Source organism: Alosa alosa, chromosome 4 (genome assembly GCF_017589495.1).
Source record: "Alosa alosa isolate M-15738 ecotype Scorff River chromosome 4, AALO_Geno_1.1, whole genome shotgun sequence".
Taxonomy (NCBI): domain Eukaryota; kingdom Metazoa; phylum Chordata; class Actinopteri; order Clupeiformes; family Clupeidae; genus Alosa; species Alosa alosa.
In genome coordinates this window covers 14,278,869-14,302,418 of record NC_063192.1, presented here as the reverse complement: position 1 = coordinate 14,302,418, position 23,550 = coordinate 14,278,869, and the positions used below count along the sequence as shown (strand labels likewise).

Sequence of the window (23,550 nt, the reverse complement as noted above, 5' to 3'; positions counted from 1 at the left end):
CACTGGCGACAACACCTTCATTCTTTTCATAAAACGTTTATTTCAATTTTTTTTCATTCAAGACCATTAACAAAAGTATATAGGGGAGACCCCATATGCAGTTAAACTGGAGCTCAACATTCTCCAGCTTAAATTCAACTGACAGACAGCTCCATGTGTCTTCTGAAGCACAGCAAATCCCCACCAATGCCTCTTTAACCACACTTATTGAAATCCTTATGATTTTGGTGTATTTTCTATATGATCTTCAGCCACCCATTCCTTTGTTATTCCTCATTATCAAAGTCATGTTGTGATGTTTACATTTCCCACTAAGCGAAAGCACACATTACATACAGTATATTTTTCACCAACCAGAGTGCATACTTGTGTTATTTCTACTGGAAACAGAAGCCATCCTATGATTGTTTTTTTGTTTTGTTTTGTTTTATTATTTTTTTGCGGTTGGCTGGAGTTTGAGGATATATCTAATTTTTTTGTTGTTGTTTCGTTTATCATTTTAGGCACCTTATTCTTACTTTAGTTATTTTATAAGCAGACATTTTGAGTTTAAATAGAACAGAGAAAGCAGAAGATGTGCAAAGAAAAAAAAAAAAAAGTACATTGTATAAAAGTACTGATGAATAAAAGATGCCATTTGGAATTCTGCACCTGGGAAAGGAAGGTCTGGATAGGAGAACCTGGGAACACCTAAAGGCATCAGAATGTTCCAGAAATCCAACCAAAATCAGAAACTCAAAACCAAACTGAAATGAGACGATCGGAAAAATATAATAATAATAATAATAATAATAAATCAAAATCATTCACATTGTTTACAAAACAACAAACATGAGCATTGACCTCATGACACAGTGCTTCCAGGTCAGGGGTCAAAGTTGACGAGGGTCAAGGGGGTGTTAAAAACTGCTCTAAAAACTGAGCAGGGAGAACGCGGCTTCCTATGCATAGAATCTCACGCACAATCGCTTTGCTTTGATTGATCTATGAAAAACACCCAAATATGGGATATTAGTTACAGGTGAAAAAAAAAATGTATAGAAAAAAAAAAGAGAAAGAGAAAAAGGATGATTCTTTATCTTTATCAAACACATACACACGCACATAAAACTGACAGGTTTAAGCAGGTGCAGATTTCCACACATGGAATCAGATGAGTTTAGGTTGAGAAGAACACATCACCAGAGGAGACTACATCACCCAGAAATCACAGAGGGAGCAAAACCCCAGGCAGAGCAGTTTGTCTTGCTTTCGTTTAGTTTGTTTGTTCGTTCGTTCATCTCACGAGACAGGTCTCCATTCACATTTCTCACCCCTCTCATTAACATTTCTAAAACACCATGTCCACAATTCACTCACACAGACACACTCACACCCAAAAACACTCAAACACACGTGCGCGCGCGCACACACACACACACACACACACACACACGCACACACACACACACACACACATATACATACACACATGAAACTGAATCTCCATTAGAGCACAGTAATAAGCTCTGCAGTTTGCTAGTAGACCACACATAAGAGAGGGAAGGCTAAAGAATTTTGAGGGGGGGGGATGGAGAGGACTGAGCTCCAATGACTGGACAGGGACAGGTGTTATGCATGCCAATATGCCAAGCATCTGTAGTGTGTGTCTGCAAAATGTCAGGCTGGTGTGCATGTGTGTATGGAAGTCTGCATGTGCATGTGTGAGTGTGAGAAAGAGAGAGGGTATATGCACACAGACACTATATATAAATGACTGCCAACCCAAACCCTGTCCTTAGCCCGATTGCTCCTCTCCAATGATATTGGTTGGAAAAGGTAAGTAGGGGCGGGGAAAACAGTCCTCAGTCGATGACACCAGGCTGACGTGGCTTCCTCTCAACACTGAAGCCCTGATGGGAAACAAGCAGAAGTACACGTGTAAGAGCCTTTGCTCTCACAGGGTGCCAAATACAAATGACAGGCAAAGTGCTAAGTCAAGCAACGAGCAAATGGTCTCATGCATAAATGAAAGCTATGATGTAGCGTGTGGAAACATCGAATTGACCCACCAGTGTTTGTGCTTAGGATCTTGCTCATGGCATTAAATGATCACATACATTTTGCCTGTATTTTTTTAATTAGCTTAGTTACACCATCCACAATCAACTAAAAACGGTGTATGCCGTGTATACACTCCGAGAGGCTGTGCCTTGTCACACGTTTTTGCACGAGTAAATGTTACCTTTGAATTGTCAGGTCCACGGGGTTGCCTAACGATGACTAAACGTGGGGCACTGGTGTCGTCCAGAGTGATGCTCTTCAGGCGGTTTACCAGGCGCTCAGGGCGGGGCGTGGCCACTGGTTTGGGGCCCTCACTGTGTGGGTGTAGACAGACCAAATATCAACACAAGCACCAACCAACAGTCAAATCCATACAACCATCTAGTCATGCATTTATTAAATCAATCCATCTGTAAGTCCACTTAACAACTAACTAATAGTAAAGCATGGCATTGTACCAATTTTAACCTTTATACTGATGGCAAAACTATACTGCTAAAGCCTCAAGGACTGATTATACTACAGCTGTAGGACCAAAACCTCATAACACTTAAAAAGACAAGACATGACAAATCTTGATTAAACATTAAATTACCATGATCGAGGAGAATAAATAAATAAATAAATAAATAAATAAATAAAGACAGACAGACAGACCTGGAGGAACCTTTTTTCCAGCCTCCCTCACCTGACTCTGCGCACGTTGCAGGCACTACACTTGCCGGTGCGCTGGTTGAGGATGACCGAGAACTCCACCTCGTCTCCCGCCTGCAGCTCAAGGCCGTCTTGCACCTCCTTCACGTGGAAGAAGAGCTTCTTGCTCTCGCCGACCTCATACGTGATGAAGCCAAACTGCAACAGAGCCAACATAACATCAGAAAAAGTCACATTAGCTTCCTTGGGCAAAACGGCAGGAACTAGCCACATTTACATGGACACTTAATTCGATTAGAAGCGGAATAACTGTACAATCGGAATGAAAGAGGTGGTGTAGTCCGTTCCTATTTCGATTGAACAGCCATGTAAACGGTCAATTGGATTGCCTGCTGTATCTTCAAGGAAAAGTAGGCAACAGTGTCCATGTAAAGATGGCTAATGTGAAGAATTCTTATAGGGATATTATATATATATATGTATATACCGTATTTTCCGGACTATAAGTCGCTCCTGAGTATAAGCCGCATCAGTCAAAAAATGCGTCATGAGCAGGAAAAAAACATAAGTTGCACCGGACTATAAGTCGCATTTATTTAGAAATGTATTTCACAAAAATCAAAACCAAAAAACAGAGACTATGTAACTGGATTATTGAGGCCAAAAAAGATTAATGAAGATGAAGGAGTGAAGGCAGCCAAGAAGAGGGCAGGAAGGTAATTGCAAAGCAAAAAATTCACTGAAAGAAAATGCCATGAGGTGCACCAAAATGTATCTAAAATGTGGAGAATACAATGCAATCAAGCATTTTGGGCGATGTGGAGTCACAAGCTGGCAGCAGATTAAATGCTCATGAGAGAAAAAGATGCAGTTTAAGACGTGACCGAAACGATAGGCCTATAGGCCCGACGGTAATTGTAAAGCAATTTACAAAAGATTCACTGAACAAAAATGCTGATCTGGTACATGAAAATGTAGCTAAATCTGTGGAGAATGCAATGCAATCAAGCATTTTGGACGATGTGGAGATACAAGCTGGCAGCAGATTAAATGCTCGAGAGAGAAAAAGATGTGGGTTTAAATTGACGTGCAGACCGAAGCTGCAGCAAGCAGGTGATATTTAGAAATGTATTTCACAAAATCCAAAACTAAGAACAGACAGACAGAAACTACACATTGAGGCCAAAAATATTGAGAATTCTACAGGGAATGTTAATGAAGGAGTGAATAGTGGCAAGAGGCAAGCCGTAGGCTGCTGACAAGGCCCGACACTAATTGTATAGCAATTTACAAAAAAAAAACAAAAAAAAAAAAAACACTGGACTCAAATGCTGATGTGGTACATGAAAATTTAGCTAAAAATGTGGAGAATGAAATGCAATCAATCATTTTGTACGATATATTGGCACAGGCTGGCATGCAGCAGAACAATTGCTTGGCTGGACACCTCCGAGAGGGCAAGAGAAAAAAAGATGCACATTTAAAAGGGTCTAAATTCCAGCGCGGAATTGCGGGTATTGCGAATAAATTATTACTTAGTATTGAGCATAATAATAAAAGTCCCGCAAATCTAGCCATCATAATGCGAGAGATTCCCACACATTTTACCCTGTACCCTGTCTGACATTAATATAATAATGGAGAGGCCTGAATGCGGGAGTATTGACGGACCAACTCTGACTTCAATTGAACCCCATGCAGAGACACACACGCGCGCGCGCGCAGGACCACTTTGGGGGTGCCTCTCGTTCGTTGCTCTCTCTCTCTCAGCAGGATCAGTCACCGCTGAAGTCAAATTATAGCCTAGGTGCTTCAACATCAACCGCTATCGACAGGAAAGGAAAACAAACATTTAGCGATCAGGAACCCGTCCAGAATTTTGCAAATAGGCTACAGAAGCATGACCGCCCTAGGCTATAACGTAGAGAACATGGATGACTTCTCTATTTGACGCTCGATTGCAGGCGTGAACAGACAGCTACAGACCGCGGGCCTACATTAGGCCTACTTTCACTTTCTGTGCATATTCATTACGTGAAAGATAATTAGTAGCAAAACAGCGATCAAATATTACATGGCAGTGCGTTTTGTTTTCAAATGTTTTCATGCATGTCTAGATAACAGGTGAGGAATGTTTAGGAGACTTCGTAAATCCTCAAATAGGCTGCGCCAAAGCACAGCACCTTTATTTGGCCATGGCTTGTATTTGAGTCAGCTATAATATAGTCCTTTATTTCTTGCGTTTTATTGTGAGACATAGGCCTACTTTTTTAGTTTGGAGCGGCATGGGTAGGCTATCAAAAGCAGATGTTTAATTTGAGATTTAATTTACGTTTGGACTGTTGATTATATTGCTAAATATCGGGACTGATGACCACTGAAATCTGTAGGGTATTTAATGGCTTACTATTAAGTTTCATAGTGTCGGGAATTTCTATTGCCATCCACTTATTAAGAGATAAGGTATCCAGCTTTCATTCATTAGTGTGCTGTGCTGCAAGGGAAACCTTATTCCATTATAGCCAAAGATGTCTAAGATAGCCTAAATGTAGTTATTTTTAAATTATGCATGACTTACTTTTTATAAAATTCATAGGCTGATGCCTGGCAGCAACAATTGTGTTTAAATGTAGGCTTCAGCCTCTAGCTCAGAAGGGTGCGGCATGTGACTAGCTTGAGAGCAATGAGGGCAATGTGTTGGAGACTCATGGTGTAAATGACTTTTCATTGGCAACAATACAAAATATTAAGAAGCGCTCTTTTATGAGTTAAATTGAAAATTATACTGGCTTTTATTTGTCCAAATCTGAGGCCCGGCTATAAATAGAATCCCTGCCATAATTTGACGATTTAGGTATGCACGTGTGTTTCAGGCGTAGCGCAAGCACTAATCTCTGACTGAAAGTGCACAGGACTTGTGCATTTGAGAGCCCTCTCGCTGACTGTAGGCGTAATGTTTCGCGTTAGGGTTCATGTCAGTTAATATAAATTAACATTTAAAAACATGTTCAATTATATATTTTTTCATATATAAGTCGCACCTGACTATAAGTCGCAGGACCAGCCAAACTATGAAAAAAGTGCGACTTATAGTCCGGAAAATACGGTATACTCTTTTGATCCCGTGAGGGAAATTTTGTCTCTGCATTTATCCCAATCCGTGAATTAGTATGAAATATGAAACACACTCAGCACACAGTGAGGTGAAGCACACACTAATCCCGGCACAGTGAGCTGCCTGCAACAACAGCGGCGCTCAGGGAGCAGTGAGGGGTTAGGTGCCTTGCTCAAGGGCACTTCAGCCGTGCCTACTGGTGGGGTTCGAACCGGCAACCCTCCGGTTACAAGTCCGAAGAGCTAGCCAGTAGGCCACGGCTGCCCCAAACCAAAGAACAAAATAAATTGGGTTATTACAATAAATATGGCAACTTGTTAGCCTGTATAATACCATGCAAAATTGTGATGCAATGTAATCACATTACATAGATCCACACATGCGGCCTCATACACTTTTATACACACGCGGAATTCGGACAGTATAACGATCTCCGGTACCTGATCTTTAACACTCTCCACTAGAGCTAGGCGCTGAGGAACGATGTGGCAGGCCATCTTCTGCCCGGTCTGGGCCACTGTGCAGAGCTGGAACTTCACCATCTCCCCTTTCTGCAGGCAGTCGGCTTTGCTGGTCATGCTAACGATGCCAAACGGATAGCTTTGCCCCTTAGTGCCTGGGAGACACACAGTTCCGCTAAAGTTTTGTCATACAGCAACACATTGCATTTATATAGCACTTTTTCAAGACAGCCAAAGCGCTTCACAGTGATGGGAAAACCTAATTTAACACCACCAATTCAGGGGTTGTGACTTGATTGAGGCTGAAGGGCTATTTATTTTTTTGCCATTATCGCTACAGTTATTGTTCTTGGTGTGAATGGCCCTTAAACAAAATCTACAGGAGTTGTTTTGAAGTGAGATGAAGTAGGATGCCTTACCTTCCTCAGTGACCTCAATAAGCCCCTGGTACTCAGTCTGAGATGGGTCCACACTTCGCAAGGGGCGAGTCACTTTACCCAGTAACACTGTTGTCCCCACGTCCTCCCCAATACTGTTAACTGTGAGGGCAGAAAGACCAGAACTCAGCAAAGGCATGAACACAGAACAAGAAAACTAGACAGAAATACATTGCAGGTTATGAAGAAAATCACAATCTAGCTATAAAGTGGTCAACAAGGCACTAGACATTGTGTGGGAGATTATAGAGGAAAAGAACAGAAAGGACTGAGTGAGTGAGGCAGGTGGGATTCTGGGACAGCGACAATGCAGAAAGAGCTTTCAGCTCTCCTTACCAGGAGCCACTTTGGTGACCTTCTCGGCGCTAACTTTGTTTCCTTTTCCCTTGGACAGTGTGTATTCCACCGTATCGCCCAGTTCCAAGCTATCCACGTCGCCACACATCTCACTAAACAAACAAAATTAGCATTATGACCACTTTCACCTCACTACAACAGTAATACTAGATATGACAGATTTATATTTCTTTCCAAGATAATACTTGTTCATGTTTAGTAACTTCCCATGTGAAGTTGTGCATGAGCTTAAGTACCTGTAATGAAAGAAAATCTCCTGGTCATGATTGGCCGTCTCAATGAAGCCGAAGTTGTCCTTTAGGGTGGCGACGTAACCGAGCAGTCTCTTGGAGTTGACCGAGCGGTTGAGAATCTTGATGGAGACGGCGCTTTGCAGACCAGTTCGCTTCACTTCACTAATACTAAACTCCACCTGCAACATAATTCCACAAATCAGATACAGTCAGCCAAAACACCGCTTAAGAGACATCAAACAAAGAAAGAACATAATGCACTGCTAACCAGAAGGTAAGGATTTGGTGCAATATCACTGGTGGACTCAAATGTATGTTGTTTATATGCATTTGGTGGATACGCTTAATATTTCCTGCTGGCAGGATCAGCCAAACCACATAGATGACATACAGTAATGTGCGGCTATTAATCGTCCCACATACTCGACGCACCCGACCAGTAGCGTGACGTCACAGAAGCGCCGTAACCATTTATACTCGGGCGTGGTGGTCGCGACACTAGTTGCAATATTCTCCTGAACAGAGGTGTCGCTGTTGTGAAAAGACTAACGCTAACTACGTTACACAGCAGAAGAAGCTGCAGTAAGAAACACTAGTAGCTACCTAGCTAGCCTCTGTGATGGTACTTCAGACTTTGGTTGCTACTATTCACAACTACCATCATCATTATCATCTAGTTTCCAAGGTGTGTGCACAGACAGACAGACAGACAGACAGACAGACAGACAGACAGACAGACAGACAGACAGACAGACAGACAGACAGACAGACAGACAGACAGACAGACAGACAGACAGACAGACAGACAGACAGACAGACAGACAGACAGATAGATAGATAGATAGATAGATAGATAGATAGATAGATAGATGGATATATACTTTAGTCATCCCGAGGGAAATTTGAATAATTTAAACAGTTTAGTTAGCTGGCTAGCTAGCTAGCAGCTGGCTGAGTTTGTGTAATTTCCTGAAGTGGAAAGAGATTTTGTTCAGGCCTTAATATATATCCTTTGTTTGAAAATAAATCGTTTCTATTCTTTCCTCTTAATTCAATGTGTTGCAACTCTCACTGGTAACTTTGTTAACTTATCCAGCAAACTTTTAAAAATTCACGACTGTAACAAAACACTGCAACTCTCGCTTGCCCTCGAACTAGTCCATCTTCCTGTTTCCGCCTTGTCGCGCTCGTCTGAAAAAAAAAAAATGAGTGGTGCGCTACCTCGCGCTACATGGCTTCAATCCTGGCGCGCCAGCAAGATTTACGTCATTTTGACGTCGCGTTGTCGCGCTACCGGTCGGGTGCGTCAGGTATGTAGAAGCCCTTAGTCATGTGGCACCTAACTAGCTTGTTTGGGATATTTTGGCCACGTCGGATACCATTTTTAAAGATAGCAGCATCCCGCTCCATATATTTTTGTCTAAATTATCTAGCCAAGCACTGGTCATTGAAATGAACAGGGCTGAAACATCCCTCTCTCCAGGTTTAATACATCCATGCTGCTAACACACATTCTTCCCAGGACTTCCCAGTTTCCTACCTTGTCTCCTTGCTGAGGGATTGCAGCTCCCTCCAGGTCTTTGATAAAGTATGCTACGGTCAGCTTCACACCGCAGTCTTCATAACCGATAATACCTTCTTCAGTATCCTGACAAAACAACAGCACAACTTCATTTCAATCGTCAGCATGTTGGGACACAAACAAACATTTGGTCTTGGACAGTCTGTAAACACCAGAGAGAGCAGGTGAGCAGCCAGCTTGTGTTTGACGGCTGAAAGTGTCCCGTAAGTACAGGTTAGCCACGACAGGCTGAACACACCAGCGGCTTTGGAAGGATCCCCACAACGCAGTTTGCAGTCGCACTTTCACACTCACACAATCTATTCACACACCAAGTAGAGTATTAAGAGTTGTATATTCTCTAGTTGCCCGAATCCCAATTGTGTGTTAAATAGTGTTAAAAAGGCACAGTGTCTTAGTTTAAAAGTAATTAATAGTATGTTACATTTTACAAAATCACACGCTCTCTAGTGGTTTGCAACTACATGGGCCATTCCCATTAGTGCATGTAATGCCATGCCACCATCTCTGTTGAGAGAGATCGCATCACAGGTATGAGCCGTGCACACACTCACAGGTCTATTACCTTGTCTACTTTACCCTTCAGAGACAAAGACAGAGAGATGGCAAATTAGAGGTCTGAGCATTTCAACAATGCTGCTCTGTACTGACTGACCATGCGTGTGTGTGTCTGTGTGTGTGTGTGTGTATACACACAGGGTTGGAGTGTGGCTGGTTGTAATAGCCCTACAGTGGTGAATGGGGTTGAAGAAATAGATATTGTAGCAAAGGGGCAACTTTCACACAACATACTGAAGGTAACCAATTTATGTTCATACCAAACAGTGTGAGCAGGTTCTGTTTAACAAAATAATTTGTTGTTTGAGGGTTAGCCTGTCTACTCTTCTAGTTATAGGAAAGAAAGAAAGAGTAAAAAAAAAAAAAAAAAAAAAAAAAAGAAAGAAAAAAAAAAAAAGGCATTTCAGTGAAAGGCCTGACCAATGAAGCGGTAATAACATGCACAGAGAGGCATCCTACCTTGTCTTTTTTCTAACGGAGGAGAGAAGTGAGACCCAAGAGGGAAAGGGGAAAAAAGTAAAAAGTATTAGGAGTGAAGAAAAAGAAAAAAGGAAATAGAAAAGAGAAAAACGCCTGCACTGTCTTAATTATAAGAATCCATAAAAATATATTTTTTCAAAAGTTTCTGCTGAAAGGCCTCTGAAAAGCTAACAGAAAGATGTCCTCAACAGCACGACACGGAGAGACAACAAACAGATAATACAAAGTGAACAAGCCAAGGGCTTCAAAAAAAAAAAAAGAAAAGAATGAAAAACCAACAAAGACACACTTGAGGAAGGGTCCCCATCATGTCCCCACCCTTCCCCCTCCTCACCTTCTCCTTAGCCTTGCTGGGGCTGGCGTTCTTATTGGCAGCGGATGAGGCCGGCATGGCCTCCTTCTCCACCTGGCCCACAAAGCGCTGCTCCGATTGGACGTGAAAGGACACGGTTCCCTTGGGCAGCTTCTTGATCCGCACGGCATGGTTCCGCTGGGCAGACAACATGTCCTACAAGAACCCGCAATGGAAACTTTATTTTCATTAACCTAATGCCAACTCATTTTCCTCACAAACTGACATTAACCTTACATGCTTCCATTAACCTAATGCCAAACTACTCATTGAATTACCATGAGTTTGCTTTGCTGATGTTTTATGGGGTGGAAGACACTGAGAAAACACTGTTGGGTAATTTACTGCCTTATTTCTTACCTTGCTTGGCCAACTCACCCTGTCTTACAGTAGAAAAACCTGGTTTTGAGCTCTCATCATCTCACATATCCTCACAGACCTGCTTACCTTATCTGCAAGCTCCTCACTGCCTGGCCTGACCTCTTCCTGTCAAGATACGAGACTGTAAACATGTCACCTGGTTCAAAGGCATCTGAAAAACACTCTTGGTCAGGTCGTTGGGAAGGCAGGACCTTGAGCATCTCCCCTGCCAGGATGCTCTTTAAGCTCTTAATGGCCCCTCTACACTGCCATGTCTACACATCAGTCTGCACCCCACACAGTGATGGTGACACACTTCAAAAGCAGCTCTGGGCACAACACCGTCTATCCCAGACACAGAGGTAGGGGATCTTGTTCAAACAAGTGCCGTTCTGTGGCTGTACATTTTTTTTTTTTTTTTTTCCAACCAATCATGAACACACTTGATGAAACCCATTTGTCATTTAGTAACTGCACCCAGCCTAACTGACTACTGGGTTATGTTACAATGGGTGCAATCTGGTGAGAATGTAGTCAGCCTGACAACCAGGCACCACACAGGCCCTTTGTGTGTACAAGAACCCTGTCCCTGCCACTGGCCCTGTCTCTAGATATCAGTCCCTTCTCAAGTCCTTAGTCCCAGAGCCAGGTGTATTGGATCGTGCTCTTAAAGAGATGCCCCTGAGACTCATTACCTGAAACAGGTGACATTTCTACTAACATCACTAAAGTAAAGAGAGTAAATCTCCAGCAGGACAATGGACAATGTTCCATTCAAGCGGACTCACGGGCACAACGGTGAACTCCACTTCGTCAGAGATGTGCAACGGGCTCTCTTCCAACACCTCGCTGAAGTGAAAGAACATCCGAGCGTCCCGGTCCACACACTTGATGAAGCCAAAGCCGTCCCGCATGGCAGCGATCACACCCTGCGTGGTCAAGGTGAGGGACCAAACACACTAGCCTCAGTCCTCTAGCATCAGGAGCTTTCACGGCACTAATAAGCAGCTACAACTCCGTAAGAAAACGACAAAAAAACGGATCTACACAGGTATCGATCCATTTAAACAAACGGATCTACACAGGAATCAATCCATTTTAAACTAAAAAAATGAGACTATTTTTGATCCAGAAGATATGGAAGATTATGGGGAATCTTACCATCTCTCTTGACTCCTTAGTAAAATGGAAGGTATCGGGGAGGATCTCAATGTTGGTGGCTCTTTCCAGCTTGTCTCTGCGGTCCACAGAGATGTTGAAACGCACATGATCGCCATCCAGAAGGGTCACCTTGGACTTGGTGTCCTTCTCACCAAACGGAAGCTCCTTTTCAGTGAAGTTGACCCTAGCACTAATACGTCCAGGCAATGGATCATTCTGCAGAATAGAAATATATTGAGACATTTTAGATACTTCAAAGGTATAATAGAGCATAACAAGGCAGAATGTGACGTTGTGGTGATTCTGAATATACTCATATTGACTATTGGCTACTGGGGCTAACAAGCAGGGTTTAACAGTGTATATTGCAAATAACAATCATTTGGTAAATTACCCGTTTTGAAACCGACAAAGCCTTTCAAACTATGGGGATATAACTACACATTAACAAATTATACAATCAAAAAACGAAATGATCAAAATCCTACAGCATTGCTAACTTAAATCTTTAAAGCAGTCACCTTCAGTGATGTGTAAAAAGATAAATGCATGGCTATTACAATATAAAGCAAATGTAATATGCCTGACTAGCCATAAACAAATTGTTTCAAACACCCCTCATGTGCCAATGGCACTCTGCTTCATCAGGCCAATAAATACCACACCTGATTCTTGGTAGGGACCTTCGGTATGACTTTGGCGACAGTTCCATCAAAGTGCTCTATGCTGATGTCCTCAAAGATAACCGTTCCCTGAGGGAGCAGTCTCACGTCGGTGGCCACCTCCTTGCCCTGGTAATAACATTACAGAATGGAATTCAGCGTTCAGCGGAGAAATGCTGACAATATAAAAAGAAATCCGCTATACAAACATACTAACGAAAATAGTGTTACAAGCAGCCTGCCACATTACTTGACTTTTGACACACCATATAAATTGATAATTAGTCTTTACTCATATTTGCGTTAGTAGAGCAAAGTGAATATACGTTTGAACTTTTTTGAAAGTTCCTTGAGAAATTTCATGCTTTTATGTCTGATGTGTAACTCTATGCTGCAGGAGCAAGATGTATAGGAGCAGGCAAGTTCACTGCACAAAGATCACATGTAGTCCCATACATTTCTCTCTTTAATGGTAAATTCCACATCATCCCCAGCTTGCAGTGCTTCAAGGTCTCCCTTGAACTCGCTGTAGTGGAAGAAGATCTCCTTCACCACGTCTCCACGCTCGATAAAACCAAACGCCTCCTGGAAAAGTGACGGAAGGGTGAAACATCAATATCAATGATGACAGATTCTGAACTACATAGGCCTAATGATTTACTCTTAAAAGTGTTTTAAACAAATAAATGAACATTTATTCTATATTTGGACATAGCATAAGATGGTAAAATACAATAAACCATAAAAATGGCAATAATAAAAAAATAAAAAAATAGCAAAACAAAAGGTTTTCAGGTTTACAATATGGCAGTGCCATATTTCTCCATGAATGTAAATGCGCAAACTATGCATTTACCTTAGTAGCACAGACCACTCCCTGGCACCTCATTTGTTTCTTCTTGACCAGAACAATGTTTCGAGCGCTGACTGCGCCGGTACTGCCAACACAAAACAGGAGATGGGTTAGAGAGCACTGGTGACTGAACAACTGACCCACAGACTGACATTAGAGAGCACTGGTGACTGAATAACTGACGCACAGACTGACAAACTGATAGCCTGATAGATAACTAATATATTTCCCTGGACATTTCTAGAGGTGAAAGAATGAAGGACGAAAGAGTGGATGGATGAAATCCAAACATACTGTTTATTAGTCTCCATGTAAAAGCTGACTTTGTCTCCAGTGTCAAGGTGTATGTTTCCTTCCACATCGTCAGGTGTGTATGTCAGGTAGAAAACCTCCTACAGGGTGAAGGCACAAACAAATTAGCACCAAAAATTAGCTCACTCACAGGTGAAATACCATCTAATAAAAATAAATGATCTTAGACGGCAATTCTTAAATATGCATCTACAAAAAATGCTTTATGCAAGCAATCTTACAGTCGGACTACACCAGGTGTGCAGCTGAAGCGCTCAGTTAGCGAAGCGTAAAAAATAATTTTAGAAGACTTTCAAATTTCACATCTGGTTCAGCCACTTGCATTGTTTACAGTGTAAGATTTGTTGTGGCATTCAGTTAAATGCCTGATGTAGCCTGCCTGTAAGACAGCATGTGGCGCAATATCAACATCAATGTGCCAATTTAAAACAGACAGGAGGCCATGAGATGGCCGCTGGCCACTCAAGCCATTACTCACCCCATTTCGCTCATAGCACACACTACCAGTGGGCATCTGACCTGGTGCAGACTTGCCATCCAGATGAGTTGGTATGGCTGAGACTACCTACAGACCAGAAACCACCACACAGGAAAGCATGGGTTAGACACCACAGACTACACACATACAGATGTATAAATGTAAAAAAAAATATGAAAAATACAAAAAGGACAAACTGATAACGCAACACAACATGAACAATGCCACTTGATGAGCTTGATAAGATTGTCTACTCTCCACAATGATATCCAATTTGATGCCATGTGAATTTGCTTAAATCAAAACCATGCAAAGCCCCAAGTGAGACAGAACATCAAGACATCACAAAGTCCAAGACGCTCAGGCCCATTGTAAACCCAATTTAGGCTGGGGCAAATACATGGTAGATAAATTAGCTTTTCTTCCCGTCTGCATAACAGCCTTATGCAGCTTTAAGCTATAGTTATCCCCCGGAGATAAAAAATACTTTATTTCTGATTGGCTGTCAGGGAGCTATTATATTCAATTCATCAGGGCACCTATGAAGTAGGTTTAGTCCTGATTCCATAGCAGTGCTCTTTTGAATGGTTAATTCAAAATAAATAACAAATATAGTAAACAACATTTGAACTAGGAACCTTCTCAACAATGGAATAAACTGTAACCAAGCTAACTAGCCACCATTATCACGGTCAGTATCCAAAGGAAGTAGTACTACAACTGAACAAGTCGGCTTCTAATTAACCTGAAATGGAGGCAACCGGGGGATAAACAGAATGACTGCCTTCGAGGTGTGCGGATATACGGAATTAATGTTCTTTGCCTCCGCCTCGTCCATTAATTGCATATATCTGGACACATTGGCGGCCATTATGCCTCACATATACTGTAAGTCTGACATCAGATTTACAATGAGCCCGAAAAAACTACCAAACAGACAATCCACCACACAAACACACTCCACATACATAAAAACACAGACAGGACAAAAAACAGAACCAAGAGTAAAATGTGTTCCTTAACTGGATGTATATAACCATGCAGCTTAGTAATGGGAGAGGCGTGCAAGTCAGGCCCCACCTGCCCAGAGATGCGCTCCTCAGGCAGCACCTCAGGCTTGATCTTTACCAACTTCACAGCTATGGGCTTGCCGGTGCGCTTGTCAAGCGACACCTCAAACTCCACATCATCTGCAAGAAGGAAGGAGAGAAACAGATGAGGGTGAGACGACTCATACTCGTTTGACTCATAAATGTCTGTACACCTGGAATGTGATTCATTCTGGAATATACCCAGTATATGCTCATGATTAATTATTAACTATGAGCAATAAAATGATGCTTCATATTTCATCAATATTGAGAAAACAAAATAAAGTTAAGTTACATTTAAACACATAAGACAACCCACACTTCAACCAAGAACCCCCACCCGCCCCCGACTCCTCACCTCCTATCTTAAGTTCCTGTAGGTTGCCGTTATACTGGGAGCAGTGGAAGAATAGCCGGGCCTGGCGCTCAGAGCACTGGATGAAGCCGTAGGATGTCAACAGCTTCTCCACTACCCCGGTCTCCCGCATGCCCACCCCTGAGCCATTAGCAAAGGCAGTGTGGCCATTGTTGTGAAGCAAGCTCGGATCAAAGCTCATCTGTTCAAAGGAGGGAAAAGGAAGGGGTTGAGATGCTTGACAATGGGTGTTGAAGCATGTTGAAGCACTGGTCAATTTCATTCAATAGTATTATACGGTCACGGTATGAGTGGATATGACCAAATGAAAACTGGGAAATATAGATGAGGATCCTCTTTAAAATTTTTAAACTAATGAAAAAAAAAAAAAAAAAAAAAAAAAGTTCAGGATGTTCCCCTGGACAACACTGTGGTCCTACACCAACAATTCTCAAGGACCCCCATATTACAAAAAAGGGCACACAGGATCAGCTCAAACAAAATGGAGTTTTGTATTTGTGGACATTTATTTGACTGACCCACAGAGCCAACAGATTTGGCCACAGATTTCCAGCGTGGTCTGCCTGCTCCACACATGAACAATGCAAACACAGTTGGCTACCCTTTCACACGTCTTCATGTTGAATCAGCTCATACGGCTTCAGCCGACAAAACATGCCACACCACGCAGTTCTAGTGTGTTCACCACAAATTCAGCCATTGTTTGACATGCACGGATTATCTTTAGAGCTGCATATTACTGTTAGCAAAAAATGATGCAAACAATTGTTGACACATGCAAAACCCAAACACCAGTCCAATTCAAAGGCATTGGTAAGAGAAAGAGAATTAACACTAGTCACAATCAGAAGTTTCAGATTCAATTGAACACCACAACTTGCAAACACAAAGCTTTGTCTTCACACCACGGACCAGCAAAAAGACCAGTTACGCTCCAATTGATCCAAATCTCTGGGTGGAACTCATGCAGTTAGCAACCAATCGAAAACCAAACTGTTAAGCAAGGGCACTCGTGAGGGTGTCTAGGAGGCATTTCAGACCTTCCACCTCATGCCCACTTACTGATCTTGGGAACGTAGCAGTCCGCTGCCGCTTTTTGCCCCCTGCTGCCCGGGGCGTATGGCAGGACATAGAGGCCGAACGAGGGATGCGCATGGGGGTGGTGGGCATTGCAGGGGCAGGGGCAGAGGTGGTGGGGGATGCCGAGGCATGGGCAGAAGAACGGGATGTAGGCGGTTCGGAAGAGCCCCGCTCCATCTTCAATACTGGGGCAAGTTCTGGAAGGCACGGTCAAGGTGGTCACTTTACAGGACCTCATACTTTTTCACATGCGAAAAGCTGACTGAATGGTTGGCTCCCATTCAAAACGTGCAAAGCAAACAGTACAAGGTTTTGCGGATAGACCACAAACACTTTAATTTATAAAAAGCCATTTGCCCATCTTTCATTTCAACAACTTTACTCTACTGAGACACCTAGCTCCTGATCAGCCGAAGGTAACAAACTACAGTAAGAAAACTTCTGAAGTAAGAAGACTTCTGATCTTTCAGTAACCACAGCATTCACTGCAACTTGTACAACCTCAGAAGAAAATCCCACCGCCTGATTGGACCCCACTCAGACGAAAGTACAAGTATAGCGATCCACTCTCCTTCGCAAGGATGGCCAAGAGGAATAAGAGGGCTAACCAAACATGGCCATGGGGAAATTGAGAGAGAATGACTGATAGAGAGAACACAAAAAGGGCATTCCTGAAATTATAGCCTAAGGACTACAACAATGTTAAGAGAGGATAGGAGAGGCCGTTTACTAAGTCTGACTAGAGGGGAGGTGTTTAGGTGAAAGGGCCTAGACCAGCCTCGACCATGTGCCCTCAGAGATAATCGCTTTTTGAAATTGAATACCTCCAATCATAGAGTTGAGACTTAACTGTAAAATTTTGTCCCAAGTTCCCTGACAAAATTGCAAATGTATATCAGTCATATCTGTTAATTCCTAGGACAGATTCTGTCTGTAAGACTACTGAATGTCCATAAGGTGTTGACCACTGAATCTGGGAGATCTAACGTTTTTCATTTTGAGGTTTAAGGACAAACTTATTTTAAACCATTTTTTTTTTTAATAAATGATTTAAGGCTGACCACACATGCACCCACCTGAAAATATGAAAAGTACAACAATACATCCTCAAGTTTGAGGCCCCAAATTCTTACCAACTGCTGTGTTGGCGTTGATATTTCAATGTTTGGCTGGGCACTACAATAAACTGCTGTGTGGATACCGTTATAGGTTGTCCTAGCACATCCTTCCCTTCCCGTCCCTTAAACCCATTCCAATCCTGAGCTTTCGGCAGGGCCGAGGCCAGTCTCTGGGCCCAGTGGGATGGAGAGGTTTGGCCAGACAAGAGCAGCAGAAGGGAAGAGGGCGGAAAAAGTGACAGAGTGTAGGATGGGGAAGGAGGGAGGAAGGGAGGTAGGAAGAGAAGGAGGCAGGTGGAGAGGTAGGGAGTGGGCGGTTGGGGACTGGAGGGGAGGGGTTTCGGGTGGGAGGTGAAACTTACGGATCGGCCATACGGGGACAGGCTGAGTCCGACGGGGGAGTTGCTCAGGTCGGCACTAACAAACGCAGTGGGTGGAGACGCAGGCAAGGTAAACTCAACAAAGCCTTTCCAAGGACTGCCCATATTGTTCCATTAAATTCTGGTCTCTCCACCTTTCAGTTGATTTTTTTTTTTTTTTTTTTTTTTTTTGCTTTAAGTGGATGGCTTGTTCGTTAAGGGTACCCCAAGACGTGATTTTTTTTTTCACTCTTTCTCTAAAAATTTCAATAGGTTAGTTTTTTTTTTTTTTTTTTTTTTTTTTTTTCAACTGACCAGCCAAGGCCACACCTCTGGATTTCTGCAAAGGTGAAGAGGGAGGGGTAGGGTGGGGAGGGGGCACAAATAAAAGGGTGGGGGAAGGGGGGAGGCAACAAGAACAGCCATTGAGCAAAGCGGAACAGTCATGGTAATGGACTGTGGGGTACTCAGAGGTAAAAGGTCACTAGAGTTAACACAGTGTAATGAAACCCTCAATGGGACACTACTGAGGATATATTGAATCAATCCAAGCAGTAATTACCCATAATTCATACTCGACAGCACATCATTTGTCCAAATAACTAACAATGTCTGGGGACAACTCTCAGAAATGTTGGCATTTGACGGAGGTCAAACGAGAGTCAAGCATTATAGACTGTTACTTTACAACAGTCCTGCTGGGAAGAGCAGTCCCATTCCGTATTATTCCATATTAGGCATATTGGATCTACTTAACAATCCAAACTCCAAGCATCCTCTAATTGTTTCCCGTCCACATTAAAGCCAAATTCATCTGTGGTTGTCCCCTGACAGTATTATACATGCCTGGTCCCTTGACACAACTACCCATCTTGAAAATATGTTGGCCATTGGCCACTGATATATGCCCATCTCACAATATAGTGAACAAAGTTATTCTGAAGCAAACTCCATCACCATATGACTAGCGATATTCATTTTGTGCTAGAACCCAGATCCCTACCCCTGGTCTCTATGCATTTAGTGGATCTGAAATTAATCAAAAACCTTTGAATCTTTGTAAAATGCATGGCTTTAACAGAAAACATTTGCGGTTTTATCTTGAGTTACATCTATTCTGCAAGCACTGCTCAAGTACTCTAGGATGGCAATCCAACAGGGTCATGCCCTGGAACATCATGTGAATATGATTATGTTCCTATCATAGGTATGTTATATGGTTACTTTATTTGGGTTTGCTTGAAGCTCACAATCACATGCCGAGTAAGCATGAGTGTGAAGGTGACTGTTGAGAACAAGGGACATTAAAGTGTAATGTTGGAGAAAGGCTGGCCAGTGGATGTATATGATGCACTTCCACATAACACAACCAACCAGCTCTGGTCTATCTACCATGGCACTTGAAGGTTCTATGTGCAGAATGCCTTCATAACCCATCATCTATCACTGGTAATATTGTGCTGGGGTCAAAAATGGAATATTCCAAAGGGAGCATGGAATACTCCTAGGCTGAGGAAGGGAAACCGTAAATATTCATTTTAAAAAAAAAAAAAAAAAAAAAAATGGTTGGCTGGTAAGCATGTACCAGAGCACACAGGTCCATACAGACCTCCAGCATTTGGTTTAACACAAAAATTAGGAGTGTTATAGAGAGAACATACAGTACAACTATGTTGGTAATACCTTATATGATTCACTCACTCATGTCAACTGTCAAGACTAATGACAGTGAAATTGAAACAAAGGGACACTTACCTTGAGGTCTCGTTGTGTTGTTCTGTCTTGGGACACCAACCGTGGCACTGCTATTGCAGACTTTCTGTTCACAAACACGCACACGCGCACACACACTCGCTTATGTCAAGTTTTCTGGCACGTGTTCAAAAAAAAGTTGCAAAAGCAACAACAACAAAAAAAAAAAAAGAGACAAAAAAAGAAGTTGAGGAATTAAAAAGGAAAATATATAAAAGGCCAAATGTGAGGACAGCCGCTACGCTTCCCACAGCAAAAGAAACAGATCTAGTACAGAGAGAGAACAGATGAGGAAGGGACAGGAGGAGGTAACGAAAAGATAAAACGAGCAGACAGCAGCCCTCTCCGCACCCCGGATGAGAGAGGTGCGGTGAGGATGAGAAGGGCTTGAAGCAGCGTTGGGACGTGTGCTTTGTCAAAGCTGTTGAGTAGGCACAAACTTCTTGTCTCAGATCAAGTATTGTCTTTGCAGGTCGCTTTTTGTTGGTTGTCGTCTGTGGCTTAGGTTCGTTGTTATTTTTTTTGTCTTCGTTGTCTTCTTCAATTTCTTGTTTCAGTTGGGCTCACAGATCTTTGGTTACTTAGTCTGGTTGCGTCGGTTTTTCCCCCGTTTCTATTGAAGTGAAGTTGTTATCCTTAGTCTTCGGAGTTTCGTTGCACCAGTTGATTTACTAACTTTTGGGATGTTTTTTCCTTGAATTGTTACTTCGGTGTGATCTGAACTTGAAGTAGCAGTTTCAGGTGGTACAAAAATCAGTTCTGTTTCACTTCATACTGTCAAAAAAACAAAGCAAAAGCCAAGATATTAGCTGACAGCCTTAAACAGAATTGTCTAGACACACCTTCACTTTCTCAAAGACCATAACACCATGATTATGCCAGTGGAAGATGCATCAACTAGTACTTAGTGGAGATGGTGACAAATTAACAACATACCAAAGATCATAACCACTGTGGTTACAAAGTATATAGAGTGGCAGAACATGACACATGAGGAACAAATATAAACAGAACTCCCACAGGTCCTTCAGAGCAAAATTACACATCTATTGTGTGAACAGAACCCTTGTGTTCTTTACCCACAATCCCCCACCTAAAAATAAAGTGTGTACAGCTGCCCCCTTCTACTTGAGCACAGGCCCCTGTTTTGAAGGACCAGCTGCCTTGATGCTCCCTGCTAGGCCACAGATCAACAAGTCGCTGTGCATACCAGCCGGTGTGAGAGGATATTTATGGAGGACTGCCGCTCACTGCTGACCACTGTTTAATTTCACCCTGTTGATGATACACCACCACCCTCGTGTGTGTGTGTGTGTGTGTGTGTGTGTGTGTGTGTGTGTTTGCTTGCTAAGTGTGTTTGAAAAGTATGACGACAGTTCTGAACAGAGCTTTGCTATTTGATAGCCTTCATTTATTCAATTTCAGTTAGTCCTGTTTTCTTTCAACTAGCTTGAAAGAAAACAGGCTGTCAAATGACACCTCGAATAGTTTTGTAACTAGTAGCAGAACCACAGCATAAGGCTCATACGCATTCAAAACAAGGCCATGGAATGGGGTCAAACTCACAGCTAGGGAATGGAGTCTTAAAGGAGAATCAAGCCAAGCCATGATTTCCATAATTAAAATGGATTAATTAATCATAAAAGTCTACATAATAATAATTAAAAAAAACTACAACGAACATCACCTAACAGTTGCTTTCGGATAAACACACGGAGATATGTTTACAATATTTGAAGGATGCCTATATTCAAGGCCCAATTTAATAATATAATTTGAAAATATACAAATGAGAAATTAACAGTCAGGTTTACAACAGCGTTGAAAACATGAGGAAAGGGTAAATGGTTAACTGAAGTGGGGCAAAGGTCTGTGTGGCATTTGTAAACATTTGCTTCAGCGTCAGACCCTGGACAACATTCAATTTCAATACTTTCCACACACAATATGCACAACATATAACAAAACCTACAGTACGAAAAACACACAATAGCATTGGAGAAAGTTGATACGCTATACTGGCTAACAGCATCAGGTCGGAACCTCAGAGCGCGTGTTTTCCAGCTGCCCGTGACGCAGTCAAAATACAGCCGCATACCGAGTCCGCCCACAGGAACCGAATCGGGATTGGTCGTTTTAAGTGCTGACAATGGATTAAAAGATTCCTTAAAAGTAATAAACTCACATGTCAAGGCAGACGCAGCCAACATTGCAAGATTTGTCGCAGGAAGCCACTGTAAACTACTGGTACATTCGGTAGAGACGAGTACATATTTTGCTTGTGTGCAAACAACTAGGTGCGAGAGTTGCAACATCACCCTAACGTTACAGGGTGCTGCGCTTCATGAACCCCACTGAGGCCAAGAGCAAAGCAACGGGTGATCCATCTATAAAATACGACAGACCTATGTTAGTTTAGTCCTTAACATCGTGACATCAAATCATTTCACTTCAAACTAAACCATCCTGTGTAGATGAGATTTAAAAACGCACCCTAGTTTCTTTCCAGTCTTCGTTGGGTACATTTAAATGTTCGACTAACGTGTATAACCACGCTAGCTAGCTCACTAACTGTTGTGCGGGGCCCCTAGCGCCCAGTCTAACGTTAGCCTGCTAACGTTGTCTAAAATGAGGGGGATTAAAGTGTGACAAACGGTCATAGGTGATTTTATAGTTGGGATAGGACGGTAAAGAAAACGCTATTGTTTGCCACGCTTGTTAAAGAAACAAACAACACATTTAAGCCTTCAAATTTCTGCCTGAACCACAAACAAAGGAATTCAAAGAAAGGGATCAGTTCATCCAGTAGATAGCTAACGTTAACTTAGCCTGCTAGCAATCACAGTGCTCACATGCTACACAGCGTAGAGAGAAAAGCTAAGCCAACACGACAGCTAACGTTGTCGCTCGTGTAGACACCATGAAGTCAATTATATTCGACGCCGTCCTTCAGATATTAGAAAAAAAGAGGATGATTTCTTCCAACACAAATAGTCAACCTTTAGCTAAAACTAATACTATCGTCTTGATTTATGATGGAAAATGGAACCCTGGAAACACTGCCCCCACCCAGGCCTCGGCGTCTTAGAGAAATAAATAGTTATTTTCACATTATTATATATCAACAGACTAACATAATCGACAAGCAAAGTGTGACCTTTTCCATGAGTACGTGTAAAACACGATTTATAACGATTAATTCACCAAAAACTCACCCCAACAGCTTTCAGCACTGTCACCAGCGCCGCCATAAGCAGCACGGCACATTACGTAGTGAGAGAAGCTGCGACGTCTCGCGATATTTCCAATGTGCGTTTGCATTCCTGGATTCATTCTAGTAATATTCCTGGATATCGGTGGTTTGTTTAATGCTGTTAAAATTATTGAAAAACACATAGTCAAATCTCCACAGCACAGCAGTCAGAGACGGTTAATTAGCTCCTGTTCTAAGAGATATTTGTTGCAATACAGTCTGTTATGAAATATCCCTGACAGCACAATGACCCAATCTAGACTACGAGTTCACAATGTTTTCTATTCTAACCATTTTCTCATTATGCACAATAGCCTAGGATAATTCTGAGTCTTCTAAATTAGTTATTATAACTGCTTCAAAAAAGGCATGTGGAACGAATTATATATAGAAAAAAGAGGATGTATATATATTTAGTATTGC

The 23,550-nt window shown here is 42.3% G+C and overlaps 1 protein-coding gene across 11 annotated transcripts; it reads right to left on the bottom strand.

Moving 5' to 3' along the window:
• Positions 1-20: 20 nt before the first annotated feature.
• Positions 21-23,182, bottom strand: csde1 (cold shock domain containing E1, RNA-binding). 11 transcript variants are annotated; one of them, XM_048240519.1, is made up of 24 exons: positions 23,090-23,182; positions 19,878-20,648; positions 16,628-16,842; positions 15,548-15,746; positions 15,122-15,288; positions 14,099-14,185; positions 13,603-13,700; positions 13,312-13,393; positions 12,912-13,040; positions 12,459-12,584; positions 11,794-12,009; positions 11,421-11,561; positions 10,720-10,758; positions 10,255-10,428; positions 9,900-9,911; positions 9,448-9,462; positions 8,841-8,948; positions 7,304-7,479; positions 7,047-7,159; positions 6,693-6,812; positions 6,253-6,428; positions 2,732-2,895; positions 2,225-2,357; positions 21-1,892 (listed from the first exon to the last, which is right to left on the bottom strand). In XM_048240519.1, the coding sequence occupies exons 3-24, from the start codon at positions 16,820-16,822 to the stop codon at positions 1,845-1,847; spliced, it is 2,718 nt and encodes a 905-aa protein (XP_048096476.1). In that variant the 5' UTR covers positions 16,823-16,842; positions 19,878-20,648; positions 23,090-23,182; the 3' UTR covers positions 21-1,844. The 11 variants fall into 11 exon arrangements, with proteins under 11 accessions (XP_048096476.1, XP_048096481.1, XP_048096477.1 ...); XM_048240524.1 differs by having other exon boundaries at positions 15,179-15,288; XM_048240520.1 differs by lacking the exon at positions 23,090-23,182 and adding an exon at positions 22,060-22,079.
• Between the last annotated feature and the right edge of the window lie 368 nt (positions 23,183-23,550).